Source organism: Nipponia nippon, unplaced genomic scaffold (assembly GCF_047370975.1).
Source record: "Nipponia nippon isolate SJK-2023a ecotype South Korea unplaced genomic scaffold, ASM4737097v1 scaffold_17, whole genome shotgun sequence".
Taxonomy (NCBI): domain Eukaryota; kingdom Metazoa; phylum Chordata; class Aves; order Pelecaniformes; family Threskiornithidae; genus Nipponia; species Nipponia nippon.
The window spans coordinates 12,634,502-12,661,700 of record NW_028262333.1 but is presented as its reverse complement, the minus strand read 5'-3'; the positions used below and the strand labels follow the sequence as shown (position 1 = coordinate 12,661,700).

The 27,199-nt window shown below is 40.7% G+C and overlaps 1 protein-coding gene across 2 annotated transcripts; it reads left to right on the top strand.

Annotated features, from left to right (window-relative positions):
* Window positions 1-7,718: 7,718 nt before the first annotated feature.
* On the top strand, window positions 7,719-26,306 carry GFPT2 (glutamine--fructose-6-phosphate transaminase 2). Of its 2 annotated transcripts, XM_087753870.1 has the most exons (19): window positions 7,720-7,885; window positions 12,688-12,795; window positions 13,482-13,580; window positions 14,253-14,378; window positions 14,963-15,021; window positions 15,537-15,671; window positions 17,127-17,188; window positions 18,753-18,832; window positions 19,121-19,238; window positions 19,944-20,107; window positions 20,659-20,754; window positions 20,862-20,959; window positions 21,304-21,424; window positions 21,745-21,902; window positions 22,603-22,717; window positions 23,247-23,374; window positions 24,072-24,239; window positions 24,680-24,841; window positions 25,452-26,306. In XM_087753870.1, exons 1-19 carry the CDS (start codon window positions 7,879-7,881, stop codon window positions 25,494-25,496), a joined length of 2,049 nt encoding a protein of 682 aa, XP_087609996.1. In that variant the 5' UTR covers window positions 7,720-7,878; the 3' UTR covers window positions 25,497-26,306. The 2 variants fall into 2 exon arrangements, with proteins under 2 accessions (XP_087609997.1, XP_087609996.1); XM_087753871.1 differs by lacking the exon at window positions 13,482-13,580 and having other exon boundaries at window positions 7,719-7,885.
* Window positions 26,307-27,199: the final 893 nt, after the last annotated feature.

Genomic DNA, 27,199 nt, shown 5'->3' with positions numbered 1-27,199 from the left:
AGTTTAAACATTGCTATGGCTAGAAGACTTTAGCACTACTTCTGTCAAAAACACGGGCAGGACTTTCATAGCTTGTAAAGCCAGGAGAGACTTGTGATCATCCCGTCCGCCTGCTGCAGGATGCGGTGCTAACTGCCTTGACGTAGAGCTGATGTCCTGCAGCACCATCATTTATGGGGGGTGGAGGAGAGCCTGGTGCACACAGCTGTACAAATAAGGGATTTAGCTTTTGTGGTTTCAAGTTTGCCAGCCAATTTTGGTCAACGGAATTGAGAACTGCCTACATTTGCTGTCAAAATGTACAGCTTAAATAAAAAGTTTTGGATCTGATTTGAAATTAAGTATTATGATTGGAGGAGAATATTTTTTAAGAGTAAAACCACTTCATTTTAAGATGTAACTAAAATACAGAAAACAGAAACATCTACTCCTCTTTGGTTTTCTGGCAACTCTCTCCTCGCCCCACCCCCCCAAATTATTCCCTAAATTTTGTCCACGTTATAGTGACTTAATATTTTTTTTTCCTCTTTAAATTGCAGAAGCAGTACAAAGCATTTAAGAAATGTGTGTTCAGTTTCAGCACACAAGTCAAAGTAGTACAGTTAAAAGTGGAAATACTCCTTTTACAATCAAAGAAGGTGCCCAGGAAAAAAATCTTTAGGGGGAAAAAATGTCGTCTTGTCTCCCCCTTGCCTAGACACAATGGAGTAAGTTGAGGACAATGTTTTGCTTCAAAACTGAATTTCCTGGTTTCAGTCAACTTACAGCTTACCTCATCTGGTGTGTTCACACCAAAATAATCATAGCCCAACACCACCACCACAGGCAACTTCGGTTGCCAAAGGCAACTTTACAGTGCAACAGCACAAACATCCCCATGGGGGTGTCATCCTTCCATGCATCTCATGCGATACCCTAATCATGAGGTTCTAAATCCAGTTAGTAGTTGGAGCTATTAGGAGTAGCTAGAGTCCATCTCAGTGAACCCAAAAAGAAATTTTAAATTTTACTGCAACACAAAAATCCTATGCTGCATAGGAGGGGGAACTATATCTAAAAAAAAAAAAAAAAAAAAAATTAATGGAAATTAAGGAATTTTCACTGGCAGTAACAGTGCAATTCATAGCTTGATCATAGCAGTTGCCTACCTGTGTAGTTTGCAGAAGTTGCCAGGGGACAGACTGACGGCTGGACATGAGCCTGACTGAGGGGCGGTAGCGGCAGAGGTGGGCTGGTGTGGGCCGTGCGCTCCAGGTGGTGCAGTGGGGGAGCTGCCATATCGCTGCACAACTTTTCCTCCATTCCATCCTAACTTAAGGTTAACATCCTACACACTTGCCACAGGTTGTACAGCACTCTATTTCCGTTAATTTATCAACATGTAACTTACACTCAGCAGTCTATCACCCTGTCCTATAGCAACACTATGTATGTAGTGAACAAACTGATGCCCTGCATTATTTCTTCTTAGGTGCTTCCTAATCCCTCGTACAGAGGAACTGCCCAAGAACTGAGCTGGTTTTGAGTATGGATGTTTACCTTGAAATCCCTTGTGTGCAATGTCTTTATTTCTGCCAATGCAAATGTGCCCAAACCTGATTTCGAAAACTGGTAGATTATGGTAGATCTAATAACCCTAAAACTCTAGAAACAGAGATATAGAGGGGTCGTTAATTGGCAGTGTAAGAAAATTAATGCTTCTATTTAAGCATAGTTTATGCCACTTTTCTTTGAATAAGCTGCCAAAAGAACAAGATCATAAGCTCTTACAAAAACAACTTAAAGATACTGTAGCTGTGATTTGTGTCAAGCATTCAAAAAGGAAAAATACAGAAACTGTAAGCAAGAGCAGATATCAGTTCAATGGCCATGACTCCAAGACTGAAAATAACCCACTGTGAGATGAGTTTCCTTCAGTCGTTAATCAGTTGCTAGACAATAGCATCGCATATCTAACTGTTAAGGTAGCTACTAAATCTGGGGAATCTCTGGTCACCTGGGCATTCAGTGGTGTTCGGGCATGAGGTACTTTACTTTCAGCCTCCTTTTAGATAAACAGTAACACAGCAGCTGCAATGTTAAATACACCAGTCCTAGAATTACTGCCGTATCTTGAATCTGCCCCCCCCCCCATTTATTTTAACCACAGATCAGAGAAAAGGGGGAAGAAGGGTAGTGTTTAAGTTTCCAGTATGTAATCTTTTGATGCCTGTCTTGATTGTAGAAGGAAGTGATAGGGACAGCAGATTTGAATGTGTGAGGTAAAGCCACATGCATCTAGTTATACAGGCTGCTTTTGGAAATTTGGATTTGTTTTCTTTTAGTCTAGAACCACTGATAACTGGAGCTGTACGGAAGCAACTCGTACTCCCAGCACCTTGCTCCCCTCCAGCTCCTTCCAGTTGCTGCTGTAGCAGCTTCTTGCTGGGCAGCAGTGGCAGAAGCAATGTTGGGGGGTGACACAGTGGAGAAAACTGGACTGTTGTTTAGCATCCCTTCCCTTGCTTTGTGGAGAGTGCAGGTATGTGTTCTGGAAAACAGCAGGTTTTGATTTGCAAAATCAGAAGCTTTTTGCCAGAGAACCGTCTGAAGGGCAAACCAGAGGGCAGCCAGTGGCAAAACTATTTTCTAACTTCAAAGGTGTTCCTTTCAAAGGCCAGTTTAAATCCTTTAAGTATTAAAGCTGTGAAAACAAATCAAGAGAAGAATGGAATGAAATTGTTCTTACCAAAATAGCAAGCCAGGTTCATATGCTTAGAAATAAAATCAACCAGAGCAGTGTAGAAGTCGCCCTTCACCCTGCTCCGTGGTGTTGCATGAGCCAGTGCAGCTTGGGAAGTGCCGAATTATTGCGCTTGGAGGGTGGCTGCTGCCCGGAGGGCTCTACAGGAACTGGGGAAGGAGTGTAAGGCTTTCCTTTAGTGGAGAAGTAAAAGGTGATGCTGTGGCCGGTCCTGGGGTGTGATTTAGCTGTATGAGCCACACAGAGTAGCTGTGGTACCTTTTGATTTTACAGTCAGCTCCTTGTTCAAACACTTGCAGTGAAGCCATAATTTGGTGTATACTGGAAAGAATTAAGGATTTCTTTTAATGCTTTCTTTATCTTTGGAATTTAAGCTTTTTGACTTCTTACATGGACATGCTTTCCCCAGCTACTGTAAGTAGCTAGCTTTGCTTCCTCCAACTCCGCGTAATCTGTGAGAATCCCGTATTTATGAAAAATACTGAGTGGATGGCCCTGATCCACAGAAACGGGGCACGGGAGGGCAGGTATACAGCTATCAGTGTGGCTCCATCAGCATTTCTCACTCTTGACCTGAAGGACCACACAACAGGCTGAGAAAATTAATCCAGCACCAAAAGCTGGCTCGCTTGAAAAATCTACAGACTTTTCCAAACAATTCTTTTTCTCCCTGACACTTCCCATTAACTTATTTGCAGCTCCTGTTATGAGGAATTGACATCAAAAACTCAGGAAACCACTTAATGCTCTTTAAAACATAATGGTTTAGATGAATTATTACTAAATGTGCCTTTGTGTTTTTAAAGTATTTCAAATCTAGTTAATTAGTCAGGTTGGTTTTACATTACACATGCTCATCATGACAATTCTGCTGAAAAGCCGTGATGGTTACTTAATTCTCAATCATAGGTATGACATTGATTCACATTTACGCATAACTCCTCCTAACACATAATTTTTAGCAGTTCGCAGACAGCTGTCTGACAGCAATAAAGGATGATTAACTCTCCCCTGTTCTCAACCAAAAAGCTGTTAATTACTATTATGTACTCTTAAATTGAAAATACAAACTACTTAGTCCTAGACAGATCCTAGGTGAACAGCTAGTTGACACCTCTGCTGATAGAACCATCAATATAACAAACATGTTTTCCTCTCCTTTGAACTTCTCACCAGAGAAAAGGTGTTGCTGTCTTCACTTCAAAGGCAGTTGCTTATTATCGTCAAAACTCACGGTGGAGCTGAGATGGATGCAGAGGGTGGCCGGCCTTTCCTACGTAACTGTGTCCTGTCCTGAAGCACAGAGGCACTATCCACGCACAGCGCAACCTCCTTCAAACGCCAGCAAGGTCAGCTCCTTACATGTTTTTTCTATTGGTGAAATTCAGCTTCACTGGAGTGACTCCTGGTTAATAGCAGTCACCGTTACCAGAAGAAATCAGAGAGAAATCCAGATCAAGCTGGCAGCCAAAATATTCTTGAGAGCCTTGGTAGGGAGTAACTCTGTCCCATTTTGTTAAAATTAAAGTGATGGGGATTAGAGTGCTCAGCTTTTCTCAATGTTTTAAATATTTTTATTGGGAGTAATACATAAAAATTGCAGAAGTGCAGGGGTCTAGTTGAAGAGGAGGAGGATGTAATGTATGATGGCTGCTCTTGGTCTCTCACCTTTCACATTTTGAAGCAAGAAAAACTCTTCAAGAGAATCCTTCCTAGTGTTCCTTTTCTCCAGTTTGTTATTTCTTTCTTTTTTACATATATAAAAAAATAAAATAATGAATTGTCACTGTTCATATAAGAACTTGTGCTCTGTATTCTAGTATGAACCTAGCAACAGGCTATTAGTTCTCAGAGGATGTAGTAGCCACTCAACCAGCAGTCCAAAGAGGGTAATTTAAAAGCAGTTTTATAACCCAGCTCTAATCATGGAAGTGTTGGAGTCGGAAGGGGCTTCCATTTGGTCACCCATCATCCTTCGCACCCTACACAGATCGCTCACTTTAACAATGCCTCACAGGACAGGGTCTACTCCAGCAGCGTCACCAGCGAAAGGGCCAGAACCCAGCTTTGCAGCCTGTTCTGTTGCCTAACTGCTCCTCCTAATTTTCTCCTAATATTTATCACATTTCTTCCTTTTTGCAGTTCACATCCACTACTACTTTTTCTGCCCATTTACTAATAACAGTGTTTTGGTCCTTTTATTCCCTGGGACAACTGAACTTACTGAAACTCCTCAGTAGGAAATTCAGTCCCCTTTGGTGTCTAGAATGGAAAAGAACACGGTATTTCGATATGTATCTGAATCTCTTGAGTATGCAAATGCAGTTTGAAATATCTGTCCTTAAAATGCTGCTGGCTGCTTTTCAGGGCAGATCATAAGCGCTGTAAGAACTAGTACCTGCGTTAGGCTCAGAGAGAGCTAAGCATAAATTCCTCTTCTTTCCACCCACATCCTGAATGATTTTCAGTGCTCCTTGCCTTTGCCTAGTGGTGCCCCAGGCAACTTCCTTGTTACCTGACGCTAGAACAGTGGCACAGTATGCTCCATACTGTACCCTACTATTTCCTACTCCTATTTTTGATTACTTGTGTGAAAACAGAAAAAAAGAAGTAGCTGGGCAAAATTTCCTGATCCCTAGAGGATTGCTCAGATATGTGTTCAGACTGTCACGGGAAGTTGCATCAGTTGATCTCCTTGTTGCTTCTCAGGTGCCTGTCTCTTCCAGCATGAAAACGGCAACCTTCAATTTACAGAGTCTTTGGCAAAAGTGCTATCTGTTTGTTTTTTTTTTTTAATGGTCTCCTGAGAAGACCACTTTTCCAGAGGACAGCAGAATTGCTATATTATTCTTGTGGAGTAATGGTAGGTGATACATTTCGGCTTTTAGACTTTAACAAGTTTTAAGGTGAGATGGGATCAGTTTGATCATCTCATCTGAGTGCTGCAAAATCTCGCCCTTCGAGCCAAACAAACCCGCCAGTAAATACAATTAGTGTATTCTCTAACATACTTCCAAAAAGTCATGAAAAAGCCAAATGTCATGAGACAGATGAGTCTGGGAAGTGTTGACTGATAAGTTATCAAAGTGACATGTTAACTGCTAATTAATGCAGTTCATACTTGCAGCTGAGTCTCATTTTTGTTTAGTTTTCTCCCTGGGAATATCACATGGAAACATGAAACGTCTTGCGTGAGTGAAATTTTGGGCTCTGACTCGTGATCTTAGGTGATTAGTATTGCAGTGATGTTAAAAAAAAAAAAAGCTTCTTTCTTACTGTCTGCACCACTGATTATTTAAAATGCATGTTGCACAGGGAGAAAAAAAAAAAGTATCTTTATTGTATATAATTTAATATAAATAGCAATGCTGCTTAACAAGCATAGCTGAGATAAGTAACCTCCCCCTTTGCTTGGGCTGGACTGGGCGAAACAAGACCAGATTGCTTCTGAGGAGGAGCACAGTAACCTAAACAGACAAGACAAACTGGAATGGAGCGTCAAAATGTCTGATGTCACACGGCAGGTCGGTGACAGAGCTGGGACTACAACGGTGACAAATCACGGGCCTGTTTGGTCTTATTCTGGGGGATGGGGGGAAGGAAAACAAAACTGCTTTACAGAGCATGGTGTGCATAGCTGTTTCACACAGGCAGTAAAAAAATATGCTTAATTTATTCCTTCTTATAAACTAATTTAAAGCAGAATTTCTAACACTGTTTTCTTTCATTTTATGACTTGAAAATATTTTAAATCTAGGTTTTTGTCCTAAAATTGAGACAGTTTCCCTTTCTTAAAGTGGCACAAAAATTTACAAAAAATCAAAAAGTTTTTTTGTGGTTGAAATGTTGATCTTCCAATCTTTATTCTTCATGCAACCTCTCCATCAAAAGTGACAAAGTTTGAAGGAACCACTACTTCACAAAAAAAATGAACTGCAAAAAGAAATGCAAGAGAAAAGGAGCCCTTAAGTTCTAGCTTAAACAAGATGCTGCACGCTTCAGTTTCAGTAACTCTATGTATGAGAGAACTAGGATCATCTCTGTGAAATATTTTGGTACTTTTTAATAAGGAAGAACAAACTATAAGCAGGCTGAATCACCATGAAACTTTATGTATTTTTTTAAAAAACGTTTGTTCCAATAGCAGCTTGAGCTACTTCTGTGAATGCAGCCAAGCACGCTGCAAGGCACTCGCTTTAAATCACTGTTTCCTTTGCTTGGAGGAGGCCCCCTGAGATAAGAGATCACAAGTTTCTTTAGAAGATAAAGCTCGGTCCTGCTGCACGGGTCACGTCTGCAGGACTGAACTTGCGCGGGCTGAGGTGCGCCCTGCAGACGATGCCGGCTGGGCCAGGGCCTGTGGCCTTCCTCACCCCCATGGCGTCTGCCCCCAGAAGAGAGCCCAGCCCGGGAAAGGAGAGGCTGGAGGAGCTCCTGGAGCCGATCTGCAGTTCCTTTCTTGCCAAGTAAATGGAGAAGACCACACAGACTGACCATTCAGTCTGCTACGGCAGGGAAAGGCTCTCCCTCAGGCGGAGCCCAATGGCCCTCGCCTTTGGCCCTTGCTCAGCTGAGCACGAACGCAGGTGACCTCGCTCCTGCCCGTGCAGATGAAGCTGGCTGCTGAGTGTCTGCTTCTAAACGCTTGTGGCCGAAAAGGCTGGAAAACGGGGGACACCTTCCCCGCCGAGCTCGGAGAGGGGCTGCCCTGCCCCTCCGCCTCGGGCCCGGCCATGTCGCCCTGACAGGACGGACCGCTTCGCCTCCCGCCCGGTCTCCTCCGTGGGCGGAGCCCAGGAGACCCCGCCACTCGCCACAGCCCTCAGCGGCCCCTGGCAGAGCCGAGCCGAGCCGGGCCGGGCAAGCGTGCGCGGCCGCAGGGCTGGGCCGGGGGCAGGGCGCGAACCGCCGCGGCCCCCCGCCCCCGGGCCGCCTCCGCGCCGGGGCTCAGCCCCCGCCGCGCACCCGCTCGGGGCCCCGGGCGGAGCGGCCCCAGCGCCCGCTCCCCGGCCAATGAGCAGGGAGGCAGGGGCCGACCCGGCCGCACTATAAGAGCCGGCGGCGGCCGTGCCCGAGCGAGGCTGTGTGGCGGGAGTCGCGTTTCCTGGCAGCGGGAAGGGCCGTGCGGCGCGACCATGTGCGGTGAGTGACGGGGCTGCCGCCGCCGCCCCTCGCCGGCCGTCAGGGGCCGGGGACAGCTCGGGCCCGCCGCAGCCCTTCGCCCTCTGGGCGGGACGGAGCTGGGGGCCGGGGGTCGCTGGTAGGAGCGACGTGCCCGCGGACGAAGCGGGCTGTGCCGGGGTCCGGCCGCCTCTTCTGCTGGGGTGCGGGACAAGCGCTGCTTTGTCCCTGAACTGCGGGGCGTGGGGCAGTGACAGCGGGTCCTGGGGCTGCGGCAGCCCGCCGTCCGTTCGGGGCTGGCTCCGCTGCATCCATTTTGTGGGGTGGGGAGGGGGAGTGACGGGCTCCCGCGGGGATGGCAGGTAAAGGTATAGCTCCTCCGTCCTCACCCTACTTCCGTGGAAAGGAGATGGCCTCTCCGTTCCCCACAGCCTCGCCTCTCTGTCTCCTCCGTGTCCGGCGGCTTGTCTCTAGGTCTTGTGATGCGAACACGTCCCGTTTCCACCGCCTGGCAGCTCTGGGGGTATCTTGGCTGCGTTGTTAACCTCTGCCCCTGGTCCAGATGCCTCTGTGCATCACTGCTTTGGCTGATGCACAGGCTGCTTCGTGCGCTTGGCTCTGTCTGTCCTAGCCCCGGACTGGGGATTAGCTGTGACTCACTTCCCAGCTGCGGCGAGAGGAAGAGTGTGTGGTTTTCAAACAAAGGCTGTGAAGGAGCTTAATTCTTAGCTGATGCGAGTTTATTCACCTTCCTTTATCTAATAAAGATGAGTGGTGAAGATAATACCTACATCATCTGTACAATTGCTTAGATATGCTTTGGACCAGATTAAAATCAAAGTGCGGGTTCAGAAGCTGCTAATGCAATGCGCTTTAGTGAAACTTCACCTATTCCTTCACTGAAACCTCCTCTCAAGTCTGGAAGGATACTTTTGTTGAAAGCAGAAAAATTTACGCTTGTACTTCTTAGCCATCGTGAACAAAACCTCTTTTTGTGAGATGCAGACTGAAAGAGAGTGGTTACAGCTCCCAAAAATGTATTTTCTGAGCTAGATATCTTTTCCCTGCCTCTACATCCTCTTTAAATGTAACCTCAGAAAGACTAAGGAGTCTAGCGAGTGTCTTTCACTTGAATGGAAACACGAGGTGATATTGTTTGAGCTCTTAGGTGACTCTCAGGTCCTTATCATGAAACAAACTTGGTGTCTTCTAAACAAAACCCTTTCAGGTGAGAGACTTGGCTCAGTGCCTAAGCAAAACAAAGGTATTGGTGGCAAGCACTAAGCCATGAGACATATAATGGTAATATCAAAAACTTAGCCTATCTGGGCTGTATATTGATTGGGAAATTAGGGTGTTAACAGTGTTAAATGAGTTTGGTAAAACATCTAGCTTGGGGTAGGGTAACTGACTCAGTATGAAATGGCAAAGAGAGCAGCAGTTCATGAAGTGCAGTGAGAGCGGTACTGGTTTTCTTCCCATCAACATTTGGAGACCTTTTACGTGACATTTGTTATCATGAAAGATGTCCCATATGTTCTTGCTATGCTGATCTGCTGTAGGAAGTGCAGGAGTTCTTGAGGTTGCAGCTGACAATTTCTAAATTACTTTTTTTGTTTGTTTGTTTTTACTTTTGCTTATCTTTCCAGGTTTGAGTGTTAAAAATATATCCTGTTGTGTTTTCTTTGACTTCAGGTAGCACATTAAGATTTAAACCCATTGTTTTCTTCATAAACATCCTCTTTAGGAAACAAAGTTGAGATGTTATCACACTCATATGTAAGAAGACAGTATAGCAAAAGTATGCAGGGTTTAAACAACAGGTAAGGTGCTCTTAAACTGATGATCTACCTATTTTAAATCAAAATTAGTTTCATCAGGATATGAAGTTAAGACTGGGACTTTCTCAGAGCTAAGGTTCTGGCATCAACAATGTGCTTGCCCCAGTAGAGGCATCCTTTTAGTTTTAAAAAAAATCATTAATTTTGTTCAGACTTCAAGTGTAGGCTGCCCCCTTCTTGATTTTGGTGAAGTCTTGCAATTGCAAGAGTTCTTGTGGGTTTTTCCCACAAAAAAATACTCAAAGAACTTTTCCTCTTCTTGACGCTCTGCTTGCAGTCCTGAAAGGGAAAGGGGAAACTCTAAAGTCTTGATATGCATGTAAAGGGAGAGCCTTGCTTTCAGTGTCTGCACCTGATTAAAGCTGTTTTAGTAACGTTTTAACAACCTTCTTTTTCTGTTTTGAGTATGTGATTCTAAAGGTAAGCCATACATGACTGACCTAGTTCATGCTTCTATGCAAACTCTGTAATTATGGAAAGTTAAAACTAGATCTAGCATTCAGGTCAGGAGAGCAATGCCCTAGTAAAATACTCTTAAATGCTTTCATTGGATTCTATGTTTATATGTATGACTTAGGAAAGTATTTCATTGCTTATGTTGTGCTGACAAACATTACCTTACTTGATACATATCGCTTCAGTATTGCATTGGCTTAGAGAGTACTTGAGTCTTCACTGGGGAGGAGAGATGCAAGCTCTGGAAATTGCATCTAATAGCTTGGGGAGGCCATTATAAAGTAACTTGTGAGCATCACAAACCTCTTATCATGAATATGATTCAGCTAAGATTTGGTCATATTGGTTTGCTTCCAGAAGGAATTAAGCTACACGAAGTCTTTATCAAAAGTTGTTTCTACATGAGTTGAGCAATGTGCTTTAAATCTAGCCAAAGTGATGACTGAGTAGGGAAGAAAATATGCAAGTGGGTAAATCATGAAACAGAAAAGTACTAGAGAAGCGGTGCTGAGAGTAAGATTTATTTCCTTTAACCAAAAGAGTTTATAATATATTCCTTGAGAAGTCAGGCTGCATCTATTGGTTTCATTATAAATGGCCTCTGGTGACTTCTGCGTCTTCTAATTCACATGTGTGGAAGCACAGCTACAGTTCCCTGGAAACAAGGATCTTTTTAACAATTGCAGCACAGTGGTAGCATTGTAAGGACGGTCCCGAAGGAAGGTTTTTCCTGGAGCTTGGTGTAGCCAAAGATGCCACATGGAACATATAAGGCTGATGCATCTTAAAGACATTGTGAAATCTGGCCTAGAAAGTAGAACTGAATCTGAAATGAGGTGTGTAGCAATGTTTTGGAATGATGTTGAGAAATTTGTATTGAAGAAATTGAAGAATGCTGCTCTTGAGGTTCGTGGTTAGTGCCAGAGAATGGTAAATATCTGTCTGGAAAAATGATCAACAAGCTCTCAGTCTAAGGTGCCTGTATATAACTGGAGGCATTGTTTTTCAAAGCATCCATAAAAAACAGTATTTAGCTGTTCAAATTCCCAAATACCTCTTTAAAAGCAACTGTTGTCTTAATATCTCTGTTAATGTTGGACATTCTAGAAATAATTAGGCTGGGCTCCTCAGAAATCCCACTTCTGTAGCAAAAAAGCATTTTCCACCCTTTAATCCTTCTAAGATAAATTCAGAGACCAATGTAATAGTCTCTTAGTCTCACTGTCGAATCAACAGTATTAATGGCTTAAAACCAGTGGAGTAACCGAATTCACAACAATATTTATGAGGGAGATTTATTGGTGTATCATTATAACAGCTTCACTACAGCCATTTACAGTTCAAAAGCCTTAATTGAAGGGGAAGAGGGTGTTAAATTTCAAACAAAGGCTTTCTCTATTTAAAACACTTGCTTGTCTGAACTGCTTATCTGTTGAGCTCTGAAAGTGTGGTTTTTGCTAGTTGTAGTCTCCAGTCCTGACTTGTTGCTTGGAGAAACTGTTGAAACAGTGAAGTTAGACGTTTCTGTTTTATTGGGGTACAGATTTGCAAGAGTTAATAAAAGAGCCTAATCTATCCTTATAAATGCAGAAGTCCCAGGAAGAGCAGTAGGCAGAGAAAAGGAATGGTTGTGTTTTCCTTTGGAGGTGACCTTACACCTTTTCTAAAGATAGAACATCCCCCAAACTCATTTTGATGAAAAAATGCTTGTGTACTTTTACCTTCCAAAAAAAAAAATTTGTGTGGAGGGGGAGAACCAACCCAAAAAATTAAAAAAGCCACTTCTTGGTTGATGACTGATCTATTCAAGAGAAGAGGGATCAGACTTGCAGACTCTTCCAGGCCCTGTTTGCTGAGTAGGCAAGGAGTGAGTTCACGTCTTTCTTAGGAAGCCTCTGTCAGAATTGACCTGAGTAACACGGGGCAAGCAAATGGATCTTATGTCTCTGTCAAGCTGGGTTTGGCAGGCAGCATTGTGTTGAGGCACCACAAAGGGTGAATGCTTGTTTTTTGGGTGACCCTGTTTTTATATCTTCTGTTTCTTTCCTTTGTTGTCCTATCCTTTTGACTTTTGCCCTTTCTTTATGTTTTCTGCTCTATTCTGTTCCTGCTGAAGTGACTGTTGTGTGCAGGATTAAGCTGGAGCCTTTCAGAAATAGATGTTGTGCCTAGTACCTACCCGTGGGTATTTAAGGCCATGACTTTGATTACAAAAGTCTCCTTGTGTTAGTACTGATGAATATATTCCTTCTTTGAATGTCTAGTTTTAGATCTGGATATGAAATAGATCACAATGTTACCATTTTCAGCTGCGGTTTTCATGAAAAGTAGAAATTTTTTTAAGCTCTCTCAACTGTTTAACTCTTAGTGGGTAACAGGAAGAACTGTGCTAAATGCGAGGTGGGGTACCCCTACGACCTCCCTGTTATGCTAGTTTTAAAGGGTTTTATATTGACTCTGAAGGGATACGAACTCTAAAAAAATCTTTGGTTTTCTTTCTTCCCTTCCCCTTTTCTCTTTAAACAGGAATTTTTGCTTATCTAAACTACAGAGTGCCTCGGACTCGGAAGGAAATATTTGAAACCCTGATAAAAGGATTACAGAGACTGGAATACAGAGGGTATGACTCTGCAGGTATGTAAAGTAACTCCACAAATTAATTTTGGCAACCAGTAGCAACCTATGTGACTTTTTGGGTCTTTTCAATGTCCGTGTATTGGGTTTCTCTTTTTTTTTCTTTCTTTTTTTTTTTTTTTTTTTTTGTCATGGAGATTGAAAGATAAGGACGAATTACCTCGATTACAGGATTTTCTTCTTCAACTTTTCTCCAGAATTTAAATTGGGTGTTTAGCTCTGTAATCAGATGGTGGTTGAGGTTTAGTAGACGTAAGCAAAGCAATCAGTATGTGAGGAAGACGACCTTCGTACAGGGTCATGTAGTTGGTGCCTCAGCCTTTTTTGTGCATGTGAGTCCCAGTGAAAGGATGAAGAAGATTAAACTTGTCTTTAAATTTAAGTTGGCTAATTTCATTGGGCAAAATATATCAGTCTGTCCTCAAGGAAAATTTGAGATGGCTCATGTCTATTTTCATCTGTGCAGTGGATATAGACTTCATCTAGTTTGATTTGAACATATACAGGTCTGGTGACAGACTTCAAGTATATCCCATTGCAGGATAATTTTAAAATAATTGTTTTGCTAGTGTGTGCTTGTCTGTATTTTCTCAGCCTTTTTTTCATCCAGTGGTTTAACAGTTAAATAATATAAATAAAACAAATAATGGTTTAAATAACACTTGTGACTGTGTCTTGTACTGTAGGAGTGGCAATTGATGGAAATAATAATGAAGATAAAGAAAGGTTCATCAAACTAGTTAAGAAAAGAGGAAAAGTAAAGGCCCTGGAAGAAGAGTTGTACAGTAGGTGTCTTAAAAATTACCCCTTTACTTTGGCCTCCCAGTCAGATAATGTCTGCATCTCAGCAGAAAGTCAGACCATGAAATTAGTTATGATTTGGTACCAGAAATAACTGCATTGTGTAATCCAATGGCAGTTAAATTGTTTGTGCCCCTCAGATCTGCACTTGAAAAGCAATTTGATCTTTAGGTCTAGTGTTGTGAAATTATCAGTTTACTCTCCCCTCTTTTAGTTGCTTCTTTGTTCAAGACCTGGGCTCCCTTGGTGCTTTACTGGGATGATTTCTGTGCTTGGTAGCTGAAACGTCGGAATGTGGACTCCGACAGAATTTACGAGCATTTAAGCATCTGTCTGTCACCACAATCTGCTTTATGCAGTGCTTCCATCTGTGAAGAACTGAAGTTGTGTTTTAATGTTTACATTATATTTTGTAGTAATGTGGTCTGTTAGCCTAGCTGTTAGTATTGGCTGAAAATGCTCAAGTCTCGGCAAACAAAGTTTTAATCACAGTACCTGAAGTGTAATGTCAAGAAAGCAAATGGTTTAAAAGAAAGCCAGAAGGTAACTTTTAGATTTTTTGCCTGTAGGAATTCTCTTAGTGTTTTACTAGTTGTGTGTGTGTGAGAGAGAGACTCAACTTTAAATATTCAGTAAACTGAATTTCTTGTGTGTAGAACAAGATGACCTGGATTCAAAAGCAGATTTTGAAACACATTTTGGAATTGCTCATACCCGCTGGGCGACCCATGGAGTACCAAGTGCAATAAACAGTCACCCTCAGAGATCAGATAAAAGGAATGGTATGTAGTCTCTGCGGCACTCTGGCACTGTATGAATCTGAAATGGTTGAACCCATAGAGTACATATGTACTCTCTTCTTACTTAGCGTTATGGTATCTATTTTGTATACTAGGGCTAAGCTGTTGCTATTCTATCGAGGTTAGACACTTTTACAATAAAATAGCCTCTTCTGAGGCTAAAGAAATGCTGCAAAAGATTAATGACATCTGTTTTCTGAAAATTGGTGCAAGTTAGTCAAAGGACAACATTCTTGTTTTAAAAGGTAAGACTCAGAAAATGTAAGTGCATCAATATTGTCTGGACTGGAAAAGGGAGATTTCATACAATTTTTCACTTGAGATGGCTTGGTGCTGTTCTATGGGGTGTAGTTTAAAACTGTCTTGATTTGGAGCAACCGTCATATGCCTTCAGCATTTGTAAGCTTCTGCTTTCTGTTGGCCATGTTATGATAAACTGTATGTCTGAAAGCTGTAGCAGGTAGTTTCTAGTGTACTTCTAAGCCTTTTTTTCCCCTCTAATTTTGTGGTCTGAGTTAAATATCTTAATTTTCCATTACTGATGTATATATATTTTTTCCTTTTAGAATTTGTTGTTATCCATAATGGAATCATCACAAATTATAAGGACCTGAGAAAATTTCTGGTGAGTCAGTGGCAACTTGATTCTAAAACTAGAAAGTAAATGCCCCATCAACTACTGTCACATCTTTCATGACTTAGTTGGAATCTGAATTCAAGTTTCTTGATATTGTCTATAAAATAGTAACGTGAAGGAGTCTGTCTAATAAAGGTATGTGGGAGCTGGTGAAGTGCAATATGTTCTTGTAATCCTAAATGCAAAGTACTTTGAGTAGAGTAGCAATTTGCGCTCAAATTGTGTGAGCAGGTGTGTGGAGTGGCTCTCTCCTGTCTCTTGTTGCTTGACAGATGCTAAGCAAGTCTTACTACATGTCTTATTACAGTATTTCTGAAAGAGTAAGCTATAACAGGATAAGTCTTTATATTTTGTCTGTAGTGATATATATCCACTAGTCCAGTGCAGTGCTCCAAGCAGTCTGTCCTACTGTGCAGCTTCTGGTGGGAGACAGTGGAAAGGCCCTTCAGTGTTTACTTGCCTGAGGATTAAAACACTTTTTACTTTTCTATATGATATTTCAGGAGAGCAAAGGCTATGAATTTGAATCTGAAACAGATACAGAAACGATCCCCAAATTGATCAAATACATGTATGACAACAGAGAGAGCGAAGACACCAGTTTTTCAGCTTTGGTGGAAAGAGTTATTCAACAGTTGGTAAGTGGGCAGTTCCTTTTTTCCTGTACTACTGTATAAGCTATTTGTGGGGTTCCTTAGTATTCCGCATTCATGCATTTAGATCCTCTGCAGGAGTCTGTAGAAGGTGCTGCAAATAACCCTTTTTGGCCTCTAAACAATGCTTAATAGACCAAGAAATTAGATTAAAATTTTGGAAGCTTCCATGGCTTTTCAATGGTAAATTTTTAAATTGTGTTAGCAATGGGTTTTTTGTTTGTGCTTTTTTTTTTAAAGCAAGAGGTTATCAGTTTTTTAATGAAGCAGCTTGGCTGTAGGAGCCTCTGGAGATTGAAATATCTCATAAAGGGCAGTGTGTTCTTAAAGGCTATTCTGATCATGTTAAAACACTGTGGCGATTCAAATTTGTCTGGTAGTATGCCTTGGCTCCCATATTTGGAAGTAGATCTAACAAGCTGTACTGATTGATGGTGTAGCTGGTTCCCAAACGTTGAAGTGGGAATCTACTGTTTAGTATGTGAATGCTTAAAAACTTCGATAGATGCATTGCAAACTTGGAGAAAGCTTGCTTTGTTTCCTCCCCAAGTCTCTGGGCAGATGTTTTCCCTCCCCTTCCTGCAGATTCTTACACTTTTTTCACCTCCCCTTTCTCCTCTCTAAAGCAGCTCAGGAGGATTCCCCTAGAGCAGGGCTGGAATACACACGAAGTAAAGGCCTGTATGGGACAAGAGGGAATAGTGGTGCAGCCACCTAGTTGAGGGGAAGGGTGACTTCACCTGACTGCAGAAGAAGAGCAGAGTAGTCTCAGACTGGAGTCCCTGTGAGAGGACTGAATGTTTCCATCTCTCCTCTGTTTGGGGGTGGGGGTGGGGTGGGGGTGTGTGTGTGTTTGCTCCTGTTTTTGGAATACTCCTCAAGTTGCAAGCTGTGTTAATACTATAGTGGTTGATTGTGTGTTCCTGTTTTTGTTCTTCTGTTGTGGATTTTGTTTTTTTCTTTTTAGTGAAGGTATTTTTTGGAGATACTTCAGTGAGAATTTGCTGCTTAAACTAGAATTAGTAACTCTAAAAAATTTTAGCTGAAAATGCATGATAAAATGCAGCTACATGCACATTCTTATTCAGAGTATTACTAAAAGTAAATGTCTAGCAGTCTTCATGTTGATTATGAGTAACATCTCAGAGATTTTCTTAACCCTTGCATTGGAAGGTATTGTTTTTATTTATAAAGAGAGGCTAAGTGCTCACTTCCTGATCTTTCAGCTGTTGCACTGTTACTTGCATGTTAGCTTGTTCTGCTCCGTGACCAATTCCTTTAAAGGTCCACTCTGCCCTCCAGGAAGAGATTCCTGATAGTAGTAAAGAGCTTTCCTTTACAGCCTCCGCAGGAAGAGAGGCCCCAGTTCAATGAGATGCAACTAATTGAGATAAGTCTTTGAGGATTTTTTTTTTTCTTTTCTGTTTGCATGGTTTCCAGGAAGGTGCTTTTGCATTGGTTTTCAAGAGCATCCATTACCCAGGTGAAGCTGTTGCTACCAGGTTAGTAAAAGTCCATTTTACACATAATTCATGCTTTTTTAGCTTAAAAAAAATGCTAACGTTTCTTTAAAAAAAAACACCACCAAACAAACCAACCCCTAGAATACTGATGTTTAAAGTGCTTAATTAACCAAAACTCAGAAGTTATATAGCTGCACTAGTGGAATCCTTATGAAGGGCAGGAAAGCTCTGCTGAGCATCTTCAACTGACTGTTGAATATAACTTAATTTGAACTGTTCTGACTGCAGGTCACAGAATTACCAGAGGCTTGTGTTGATTCTCTATAGTCTTTAACTTGATTTTGTTTAATAAATTAGATGTGACTACTCACTTTTTGAGGATGCAAAGACTGTAGTGAAAAGTAATCAGATGGTGTTTTCTTGCTTCATGCAAATATGCTTTTGGTAGGAGACCGGCCAAATGACACTCAGAAGAATGTACCACTGACAAACTCATTCCCATAGTCTGTCCTTTTATCTGTTACAGCGTGTCGATTAAAGAAGCTCAGCTTATCTTCCGTTTCTAAAGTTGTATTAAAAGTTTGATAACATTTCTCCTATATCAAAAAGGGGAGGGAAAGGGTATGGTTCAGTTTTACTTCACATTGAATAAAGACCGAGAGAAGTATGTTCAGGTTGTCTAAAAAACCATCATTCTAATAGGTTATACAAATAGTGTTCTATAGCTCTCATAGCATTTATGAGTTTTTTTCTATATAAGTTCTACTTTTGTTTATGACTTGGAAAACAACTTTCAGGAAATGTCAAGATATTAAAGTAGCAAGTGAAGTAGCAGTGGGAATAAAGACTGTTTCATCCTACAACCAAAAAGCCCATTGGTCCTGTGGTCTAAAGTAGGACTATATTAAAATTGTGAAAAAGCCAGCTGTACCATCACTCTAACTGGAGAACATCTTCTGAAATGAACTATTCTATAAGTGGTTCAGGTTTGGGTTTTTAGGAGTAAGGTGATTAAGAGAAGCTAAACTTGTAATCTGAGGTGTTGGGGGAGTGAATTACTCTTTTATTCCTGTGAGATTTTTTTTTTTTTTAATAAGCTCTTCAATATGGCTTATAAAATTAAATATAATAATTTTAACAATGATCTTAATATTCTGCAGTTTCAGCGGTGCAGTTGACATTTCTGAGTTTAAAAGGGTAAAGGGTGGAACCGTATTTCAATAGTAAAGAGCACTGGAGTTTATTGCTGGCTCACTTCAGAGGCAGAGAAAGCTTTGTTTAAAAACAGTATTCAAATTGGTGCCTGTGGTAAGCTATTTTGTGAAGGAAAACAACTAGTTCATATACATTTTCCTCTACCTGAGTGTAGTTCATGGGGAAACAATCACCAACGCATATGGTGCTTATTCATATAATATTTGGCGAACCTTACAGAAACAAACCAAGTTTATGTAACTCCTGCCATGTAATAGCTTCAGGATCAGGGTTGAGGCGGATCTTTCTATTTAGGAAGGTAGGATATTGTCTTTCAACTTCACAGATGTCCTTTGACTTCTTTTTATGCACCTTTCTGTTTATAAACTTGCATGTTTTCCCTTTGTAGGAGAGGGAGTCCTTTGCTCATTGGGGTTAGGAGCAAGTACAAGCTCTCCACTGAACAGATTCCTGTTTTATATAGAACGTGTAAGTTGATAAATCCAATTACATTATTTTTAAGAGCTAAAATTATTGTTACTTTACGATTAGAAATTAGGTTAATTGGTCTTTGTACTATAAAACTACCAGCTGATGTCCCCAATAGCTTCTTAGCTGAAGATATTCTATTTTTATACTACTGAATGCATAGTTCATGTAAAAGTCCCATCCCCCCAAAATACTTACATAACTGTGATACCTTGAACCTGTGTAGTCTGTAATCTCTAACTTGAATACATCTATTTTTGCATTTAAAGTGTCTCATTTCTTTAATAGGCAACATTGAAAATGTGAAGAACATATGCAATTCACGAATGAAAAGGCTGGACAGCTCTACCTGCCTTCATGCAGTTGGGGATAAGGCAGTAGAATTTTTCTTTGCTTCAGATGCAAGGTAGTGAAAGTACTTAAATGCTTCTCAAAATACTTCTTTTGTCTACAAATGAGGTAGCTCTAGAAATCTTACGTTATCTTGCTGCTGTACAATTGTCTTCTGATAGGACAGCTTCTAATCCAGGTAACTTCGTAAAGGCCACAGGCTAAGGTACTTGAAAAATGTGGAGGCTTGACATCAGCATTTGAACTGTAAATATCTGCCAATTACTAACCTCTATGTAAAATAAATCCAGTGTAGGCAGGTAAGTTGGGTACAAATAGACATTATCAGCCCAGTATTTGGGCAGACTGTAGGTGAGTCTGGGTTTTGGCATTTTAATCTAGCTATCAGAGGAGGAAATAGTGGTGTCATTTCAAACTTAGCAGGAACCTGGACATCAGGTACATATTTGCCTCTCTTGGAAACAAGATCCTGACCTTAGGAGTCCATCAGAGACCCTGGGAGGCAAGATCAGATCAGCAGGAACTTGCCGATGCAAGATGCCATGGGTCCCAAACCTTCTGCTCCAGGCTTCTGTGAGAGTGCAGGAGGAGCAGCAGATGGAGCCATTTCCTTTAAGATGGCTCTATCTGTAGCTATGTCCAACAGGAAAATAGAAGGGGGGCTGGAAGTGCTGTGTGGCATATTTAATTGCTTTGAGGAGCGCTGCTACCAACTCTTACTGACACGTCAGGTTTGTCTTGCTTCTGTTTTTTTCTGTAGTGCTATCATTGAGCACACCAACAGAGTAATTTTCTTAGAAGATGATGACATTGCAGCAGTAACTGATGGGAAGCTTTCAATTCACCGTCTCGAGCGTTCAGCTAGTGATGATCCTTCCCGGGCCATCCAAACCTTGCAGATGGAATTGCAGCAAATCATGAAGGGTGGGTTGAAACGTCTGTGAATGAGTATCATCAAAGACAGATAGTTACTGACTGTTTGTGTAGCAGAAAACTGCTAATTTGTTGTGAAAATGACCTGATATTTAGGCTGTTTGTACTGGGAGCTGACAATTCCAAGCTTTAAGACCAAGGGAAGATGAGGTGGTATGGGACCCCACCCATTTTTAGCCTTGGAAAAGTCCTAGATACTTCTATTCACCTCAATATTTGGTGAAAATATAACTAATATTAACACGTTGTTGTAGTTGTTGGCAAACTTTGACTGTAAACTAAGAACTGAAGTGGAATAGAGAAGTTTCTTTTTAAAGGAATTCAGTTACCATGTCACTGTTGGGAAATGAAACCAACCTAATACAGAGAACTACCAATCCCTTCTTTCTTCTCACTTATTCCTAAGCTTTTGTTTAAGCAAACAGTCAACTTAATTTAGGTTGCTACCACAGGTCATCTTAAAAGTTCTCTTTGTAACCGTAATAGACTTCAAATAACAAACCATGTACCTAAGCATTACTGTGTAATGTTTTTCTAAACAGGTAACTTCAGTGCATTCATGCAAAAGGAAATTTTTGAACAACCGGAATCAGTTGTCAATACGATGAGAGGCAGGGTGAATTTTGAGAGCAGCACAGGTAACTCAGAACAGGTGTTCAAGCTGCACTGTGTGCAAATTTTGAACGTATCAATGGTGTATTTTATTTCCTAGTTGATACATGCTTTTTTGTTTGTTTGCTTACAGTTCTGCTGGGGGGGCTGAAGGATCATCTGAAAGAAATCAGAAGATGCCGAAGACTGATCATTATTGGCTGTGGGACCAGTTACCACGCCGCAGTAGCCGTATGTTCAGACTTAGCTGAAATGCATATGTAACTCCTAGTTGCTAGGTTTTTAGACAACAGCTCTTCATGTGCTTTTTCTTCTGTATCTCAAACTTTGCCTTTCATTGAGGGGTCTCGCCCTTTCATTTAGTTTTCCTTTGTGCCACATTCTTTATTAATGCACCAGTGCTGTTACTTACCATGCTAGAAATTAACTTTTTTCACCTTGGTTTTTAAAGCTCTGGTGAGCTGTGATTATCAATTTTTGTAATAAGAATCTGTTTAGATTATCTCTGACTCTTAAGATGTCAAGACTTTTATGGGTGGCAGTATTAACAAATATTGTGTGCTGCTTGAATACAGACTCGACAAGTATTGGAAGAATTAACTGAATTACCAGTGATGGTGGAACTTGCTAGTGACTTCCTGGATAGAAACACGCCTGTATTCAGAGATGATGTGTGCTTTTTTATAAGTCAGTCAGGTGAGCTGCATTTACTGTTTGTCTTCAGTTGAGTGAAAACTGTAGAAAAGTTTAAAAAAAGCCAATGACTTACTACTTTCTGCATGTTGCACAGGAGGATGATGGCTAATGGGCCAGATTTGTCTTGAATGAAAGTTTCTTTCAGACTTGATTCAAATATACGGACAATGAGTGAATGCTGAAAGATTGTTTTCAGTTGCATTTTGCATTGTGTGCGTGTGGATGCAGTTATTTAGAACACACTTGTGTAGAATTTTATGCTTTTCAGGAATCATTACTATCCCCTGTCAACCTGAAGTCAAGATGTAAATGTTTTCCAGGTGAAACTGCAGATACACTTATGGCCTTGAGGTATTGTAAGGAACGTCGTGCTCTAACAGTTGGCATAACAAACACAGTTGGAAGCTCAATATCCAGGGAGACTGACTGTGGTGTACATATCAATGCAGGACCTGAGATAGGTGTGGCAAGCACAAAGGTAATTGCTGTTCAGTGTTTGACTTTCATACTTGTCCTGGTTTCAGCTGGGATAGAGTTAATTTTCTTCTTAGTAGCTGGTATAGTGTTGTGTTTTGGATTTAGTATGAGAATAATGTTGATAACACACTGATGTTTTAGTTGTTGCTAAGTAGTGCTTACACCAGTCAAGGACTTTTCAGCTTCCCATGCTCTGCCTGGCGCACAAGAAGCTGGGAGGGGGCACAGCCAGGGGGGCTGACCCAGACTGGCCACAGGGCTATTCCACACCGTATGACGTCATGCTCAGTATATAACTGGGGCGAGTTGGCCGGGGGGGAAGGGATTGCTGCTCGGGAACAGGCTGGGCATCAGTCAGGGGGTGGTGAGCAATTGTGTCGTGTATCACTTGCTTGGTACATTATTATTGTATTATATTATTACTACTACTACTATCATTCTATTTCATTTTACTTCAATTATTAAACTGTTCTTATCTCAACCCAGGAGCTGTCTGACTTTCACCCTTCCAATTCTCTCCCCCACCCCACTGGGGGGGGAGTGAGTGAGCGGCTGTGTGGTTCATAGTTGCTGGCTGGGGTTAAACCACAACAATACTTCACACCTGTGGAATCCAATTAAAATTTTAATTGTAGCACTTCAGACTGAGATCATACAAACTCTCTGCAGACTTAGCTCTAAATGTTTTGTTTTGTCTGCAGGCTTACACCAGCCAATTCGTGTCTCTTGTAATGTTTGGCCTAATGATGTCTGAAGACAGAATTTCCTTGCAGAAAAGGAGACAGGAAATCATTAGTGGACTGAAATCATTGCCAGGTATATTGACGTTTTGGGTTTGAGGAGGGCTAGAGGATGTTGTTTAATGGGCAATATAAAATACTACTTGGGATGTTTCTTTCTTATTTAAGTTTCGGTCTCCCCCTCCTCCTGAAAGGTAGACAATATAAGAAAAATGGACTATTAGTTTCTGCACTAATTGCCAATTTTACAAGTGCCCTTCCAAGGAACTTGGCAGGAAGATCAGAATTTTCATGGGTTAGGTTTTCTAATTACAATAAGGTGGTTTTGTATGAGAAATATTATTACAACTTGAGAAATATATCACAACTTCCTTTGAAATACAAATGGGATATATGAGCACTGCTTAAACCAATGGGTGCTTTATATTTGTTACTGTAAATAAGGCTGGAGAAAATATCGTTAAACTGCAGTAAAGATGAAAAGTTAATAGTTGAATTAAATTAAGTGTATTTGTTCCAATAGATCATTAGAACATCCTACTACAAGCAAACTATTTTTTCCAATTAAAAAGTTTTTTATATGTGATTTTTGTGTTCCCCAATAGAGATGATTAAAGAAGTCTTGTCCTTGGATGAGAAGATACATGATTTGGCTCTTGAACTGTACAGACAAAGATCACTGCTGGTTATGGGTCGTGGATATAATTATGCCACTTGTCTGGAAGGAGCTCTGGTAGGAACCTCTCAATATTGCTGGATGTTATTTAAAATGAGCTTTTGTGGCTTCTGCAACAATATTTCTAATATTTCATTACAACTTAATTCTGCTGCAATAAAACTGCTATCTCTAACTGAGAGCATTTAGTCCTGTTGGATTGAACACACACATAAGGTGAACCTGGGTAAGATACCAGTTTCTTGTTTCTTTCACATAATAAATGCAGTGTTTAATGAGTCTATTTAAAAACCAACCAACCAATTTAAAATGCTGACCCATTTGAAAATAACATCAGAAAAACACAGTGTGCTGATGTTCAGATGAGATGCTCATGCAGGAAATGCATAAATTGTTATGAACATTTTGGTGGAATGGATGCATACCCATCTCTCAGAAGTTTGAAATGTTAAAGGTAGACTGCGTTAGTCAAGGTTGTGCTGGGTGTTTGGTGCTTAAAGTTCCTGTTGATTTACTCCTTTTCTTTATCTGCAAATGCATGTGCATGGGCAAGCTCTGCTTCTACCAGCAGCCTGCTGGAAATCCCAGCAGACAAGCTTGTCTGTTTTCACTATTAACTGATCGTTGAAAATACCAACTTGATACCGTATGTCTGTATTTAAGTGGCAGATGTACAGCCTTGGTGTTTTGCTTCTTGTGACTTTTATTTCTCATCTGATTTTCTAGTAACTTGATGGCATTTGCTTTTTTTTAGAAAATAAAAGAAATCACCTATATGCATTCTGAAGGTATCCTGGCTGGTGAGCTGAAACATGGGCCATTAGCCTTAATAGATAAACAAATGCCTGTTATCATGGTGATAATGAAGGATCCTTGTTTCACCAAGTGCCAGAATGCCTTGCAACAGGTCACTGCTCGACAGGTAAGCTGTTTAACTAATACAGTGTCATAGGGAAAGAGATTGTGCACGTTGTATTGCTGCTGACTGCCTCAGAAAAAGGATGAATTGGTGATTTTTTTTTTTTTTCCCCCCACTAATTATTAAGTTAGAAATAAGATGCTATATCTGCATTGTAGGCTGTCATTACAGGTTAACACCAGTAGTGAAAACTGATTGCATGTGGGTGGGTTGTTTGGGGTTTTTGTTTGTTTTGAAGCAAATGGAATAATGTTAAAACTCTACAGGGTGAAAACAGTCAAGTCTCACAAAACAGTGAATGACAAAAGTCATTATGCAAGACTGGCATTGTCTTTGTTAGCTACCTGAGTGTCTTCAAACATACTACAGGCATGCTGTGAACCAATATTTCAAAGCAGTTCTAAGCCAGCTCTTCACTTAACACTGCAAAATTTTATTTTTAGGGTCGTCCAATCATTCTGTGTTCTAAAGAAGACACAGAAAGCTCAAAATTTGCCTACAAAACCATTGAGCTGCCTCATACAGTTGACTGCCTTCAAGGAGTCTTGAGTGTTATTCCTCTCCAGTTGCTTTCATTCCACCTGGCTGTTCTCAGAGGATACGATGTAAGCGCTTTCTATATTTAGCACTCCAGTTAGTGCAGTTTTGAACTTCCTCCTACCAGTGTAAAGTGAGAGACGCGGTTATATGACATATCAAACAAAGAACTATTATCATAGTTAATGGAGCTTATAGTGACTGTGGTAGTAGAGATGGCATTTCAGTGCCAATTCTTCAGCTTTATATTTTTAATGGGTATCCTTCTAAAAAAATTATAAGGATTGTTTGCTTAGTTTGATTAGTTAAGAGTGCAGGTAGGACTTTTTCAGAGAACTAAGTCTTAAAATGTGATATTGCTCTTTAACCTAAAATAGTTCAGTGCTTTGTACAGCTTAGTTTGTTGTCGCTGGCTAGGTGTGTCAGTTTGACAATGATGACTGCTTTGGAAAGGTACCCTGCGCAAAACAAATGTATTTGTTAGGAGGGTTTTGGAGGCAAGGGTGAATTCAACAGTGAGTCATTATCTGCAGATCTATAGTCTCTTGCGTGTGTTAATGTGTCTAGAATAAAGCAGAACTCATTAGGAAGTCTAAAAAAAGCACACTAAATGAACTGTCAAATGCAGAATGTCAGTATTATTCTGTCATATACTGAAAGTCTGTCTCTTCATTCTAGGTGGACTTTCCAAGAAATTTGGCCAAGTCTGTTACTGTAGAATAACAGCCAAGAACAGCTGATGTTTTTGTCACCAGACCTCTGAGTTATACTTGTAGAAATGTGTAATTCTGAATTGATAACGTACACGTTTTTCTAAAGAGAATGACAGTGCTAATTGGAAAGTGTCAGAAGGATTTATCTTGCAGCTTTAAAAGCTTTTGATGTGCCTTGTACCCAAGTGCTTTTGCTCACAGCAAATATTCCTCAAAGTCCTGAAATTGCCAAAGAAGATAAAAATTGTTTACACATGGTATACTGAATGAACTTTTCTACTGTGCAATATATATATACAGCTCTCTTCAGAGTAACTGTGAACGTTTTTTTTAGCCTACACTACTTAACCAATTTTAAAGATATAGTATTTATAACTACAATTGTATAGCTTTTTTTAAGTTATTTTTTTAGTATGTTGCTTATCTGTAGCATTGGTAATGCTCAGAATGTAAATACTGAGCATGTTAAGACTTGTGTACAGTTGTTAGGGGTTTTTTCCTACTTCAGCCTCAAACTGGAAATTTGTTGTCCCTCTTCCTCCCCAGCTTCCCCTCCCCCCTTTGCATCTGTGTTTCGTATTTAACCAGTCATTTGCAAAGCTCTTCTGTGGCTGTGAATTCTCAGCTGTGTTTTAAATTTTTGCTTCTTTCAACTAATTATTTGAAAAGCCAGATTTTGTTTTGTATGCCACCCCAGCTTACTTGCATAACGTGCAGTGCAACAAAATAAGGGAACTGGATGTCTTTCAAGTGATATTTCTGTTTGAAGAGTGTACAATGAAATTACAATGCAATTAAAAGATTATATAATTCTTCTTGGGTTTTTGGGTTTTTTGTTTGTTTGTTTTTGTTGTTGTGTGGTGGTTGGTTTTTGGTTTTTTTTGTTTTTTTGTTTTTTTTTTTTTAACTTGATGACTCCTCATCTCAGGTCTGAACACAGGTACAACACTGCAGTACTCTTATACAAGTAGGAGAGACAGTGTTCTCCCCTGGTCTTGCCTAAATCCTGATACCGGAGTTCTTTCCCCTGTTTCTTGGGTTAGTTCTTCCTGTGTTTGCACAGATCTCCCAGATACCAAGAATATGTAACTTGATATCCAACGTGTTTTGGTAAGTGATGCAAAGGCCCCTTTTACTGTCTGTCTAGAATTAGTATCCTCTTCATATTAAAAAGTGGAGCTATTAAAGGAAGCTGACATCATCTAATCTACATGATACATTAAATTGATTTATTAAAAAAATTACAGGTGTGTTTTTCTAAAATTGTTTATGACAATAGAAATCACAGAAAAGGCTGTTGCTAGTCCTAGGAGAGGTGGAAAAATATATTGAGTATATTTTTAGTCAGCACCTGTCTTAAAAAACAAGCAGGCTTAATGTCAAGGCAGATGGTATGGTAATGTATAGAAGGTTTATGATTTTTGAGTGGGGTCAAAAATAGCTAGGCTACCCAGGGAGGGAATAAATCCCTTCCCTTCTGAACCAACCCCCCGGAAAAGCTGTGTGAAGCCCATGCCCCAGTGCTGACCTAAGGGGTCAGGGCTTGCGGCTGCCTGACCCTGCACTGTGGGACTGGGCACTCTGTTGTCATCCCAAAACACAGATCTGAGGTGGTCGTGGCATGTTGTGGTGCTGTGACAGGCTGCCAGTGTGTGATGTAATTTTGCTCTGGTGCTTTGGGGGCTTTCTATACATGCGAGGTGTTTACAGAGC

Excerpts from the sequence above, each read along its gene's own strand:
- GFPT2 (XM_087753870.1), top strand. Across the intron at positions 18,833-19,120 it reads TCCTGTTTTATATAGAACGT|GCAACATTGAAAATGTGAAG; the intron begins GTAAGTTGATAA and ends TTTCTTTAATAG. Across the intron at positions 20,960-21,303 it reads GTTACCACGCCGCAGTAGCC|ACTCGACAAGTATTGGAAGA; the intron begins GTATGTTCAGAC and ends GCTTGAATACAG.